The sequence below is a fragment of the Austrofundulus limnaeus genome, unplaced genomic scaffold (assembly GCF_001266775.1).
Source record: "Austrofundulus limnaeus strain Quisiro unplaced genomic scaffold, Austrofundulus_limnaeus-1.0 Scaffold435, whole genome shotgun sequence".
In the NCBI taxonomy this organism is placed as follows: domain Eukaryota; kingdom Metazoa; phylum Chordata; class Actinopteri; order Cyprinodontiformes; family Rivulidae; genus Austrofundulus; species Austrofundulus limnaeus.
In genome coordinates this window covers 188,751-190,667 of record NW_013952837.1, presented here as the reverse complement: position 1 = coordinate 190,667, position 1,917 = coordinate 188,751, and the positions used below count along the sequence as shown (strand labels likewise).

The 1,917-nt window shown below is 39.2% G+C and overlaps 1 protein-coding gene across 1 annotated transcript in view; it reads left to right on the top strand.

The window, feature by feature from the left end:
* uck2a (uridine-cytidine kinase 2a) overlaps window positions 1-1,917 on the top strand; it is a gene marked incomplete in the record, with an annotated part of 7,963 nt that overhangs the window by 3,678 nt on the left and 2,368 nt on the right. The window contains 1 exon segment of the mRNA XM_014024678.1: window positions 633-775. Within this exon segment, the coding sequence (XP_013880132.1) occupies window positions 633-775 (143 nt within the window).

Sequence of the window (1,917 nt, the reverse complement as noted above, 5' to 3'; positions counted from 1 at the left end):
AACAGACACTAATATTAGCCAAACGGTAGTTGAAAGTAGGTAGCTAAACACGTGTAAAGGCTAAAAATCTTTAAAACCTGGTAAATACAGCAGAGCTGTAGCTAAAATTAGCAAATTGGTCAATTAAAAATAGAAAAACATGTTAAAAATGAGCAAAACGGTAGCAAAAAGTAGCTAAACTGTTGCTGAAGCTGAAGTTTGCAAAACCGACACCAATATTGGCAGAATTGTAGTTGAAAGTAATGCTAAGGTTAAAATTCCCTAAAGTAGCTAAATGTAGCATAGCTGTAGCTAAAAGTAGCAAAGGACAAAAATTATATTGAATATATAAAAACTTTGGTTCTAAAATAACTGAAAATGTCTAATTGTATTTCAGTGTGGACTTCCATTAAAAATGTTCAAAATATTCAAGAATATAAAATAAAATAAAGTCACAACATACTATTTCAAATCAAGCTGAACATTTTGCTCTATGAACATTAAAACAGTACAAAGTATGCAGTAGTTTAGTTGTAACAAACCTATAAATACAACTGTAAACAGAAAAGCTGACTTAGTGTTCACACATTGTTTTATGATTGTGCGGATTTACTTTAATCTCATTGTGTTTTTGTTTGTTTTTTGCACGTCAGGAGTGAAGCCACAGTCCCGGTGTACCCTGCTGATGTGGTGCTGTTTGAGGGTATTCTAATGTTCTACTGTCTGGAGATTCGAGACCTTTTCCAAATGAAACTGTTTGTGGACACGGATGCTGACACCCGGCTGTCACGTCGAGGTGCCTTTATCATAATTCTTTTATTTATTTAATATAAATACCACCCAGGTTTTCTTATTTCTTCCACACAGGTAGTTCCTCTTCACTTCAAGCTCAGGTCCTCTACCAGAGGCCTGGGAGTTTGAGGGTTCTGTTCAGGATCTTAGCTGTTCAGAGGATTGTGCTCTTCTGGACTTTAACTCTCCACAACGTCTGTAGTACCTCTTTCAGTCCTTGGTATTTTCTCGAGCTTCTCATGATGTTACACTCACTTGGGATTGCATCTATCACCACAGCCTTCTTTTGTAGATTGTAGACCACCACCATGTCTGGTTAGTTAGCACCACCTGTTTGTCAGTCTGCTTCTGGAAGTCCTACAGGACCTTAGCTCTTCCATTGTCCATCAGCCTTGGTAATACTCTCACTTTGACTCTGGGACCTCCAGTCCATATTCAGCTTTTCCTGCCTGGGTCTTACACCCTGCTGTTATGTGTTGGACTGTCTCAGGGCCATCTTAGGTCTTGTCTGGCATGGTGGACCCTGGCCTGTTCTTACTGCCAGGATTAGAGTCTCTGCTGTCCTTCGGTCCAGCTCTCTCCAACCATTCTGCTGGCTCTTCAGGGCCTGCTTTACTCTCTGTAGGTACTTCGTTGTGGCTGACTTCTCTGCTTCCTCATCATAATTGCAATTTACCTGTGTTGAGTTTAAAATATTTGTAGTTGTCCTGTCCTTCATGTTACCCTGATTTATCCAGTAAGAACAATTCTTGTGTTTGGGAACATTTTCCTGTTGAATGACCCAGCTGTGTCCAAGTTTCAATCATCTAGCTGTTTGATCTGAGGTGAAGCTGTAGAATTCTGAGGTATACTTCAGCAGCAGCACAGCATGACGCTACCACCACCATGCATGATACTTGGTTCAAGGTTCTCAAGCTTTAAAGGGATCCCCGATTAGTTGAAACATTAGACTTTATTTGATAAACATATTTTAACTATAAAATAAAGACTGTAAAAATACTGTAGGATGGTCAGTTTTTATCATTTTTAAACTAAAAGTTTAAAAATATATTGCATGGATGGGGCCATTTTATTTACACGCAAAGCATTCTGGGTAAATGATGACGTGGATAGGTCATCGTGCGAGGCTGCTAGCGAGCTATATCC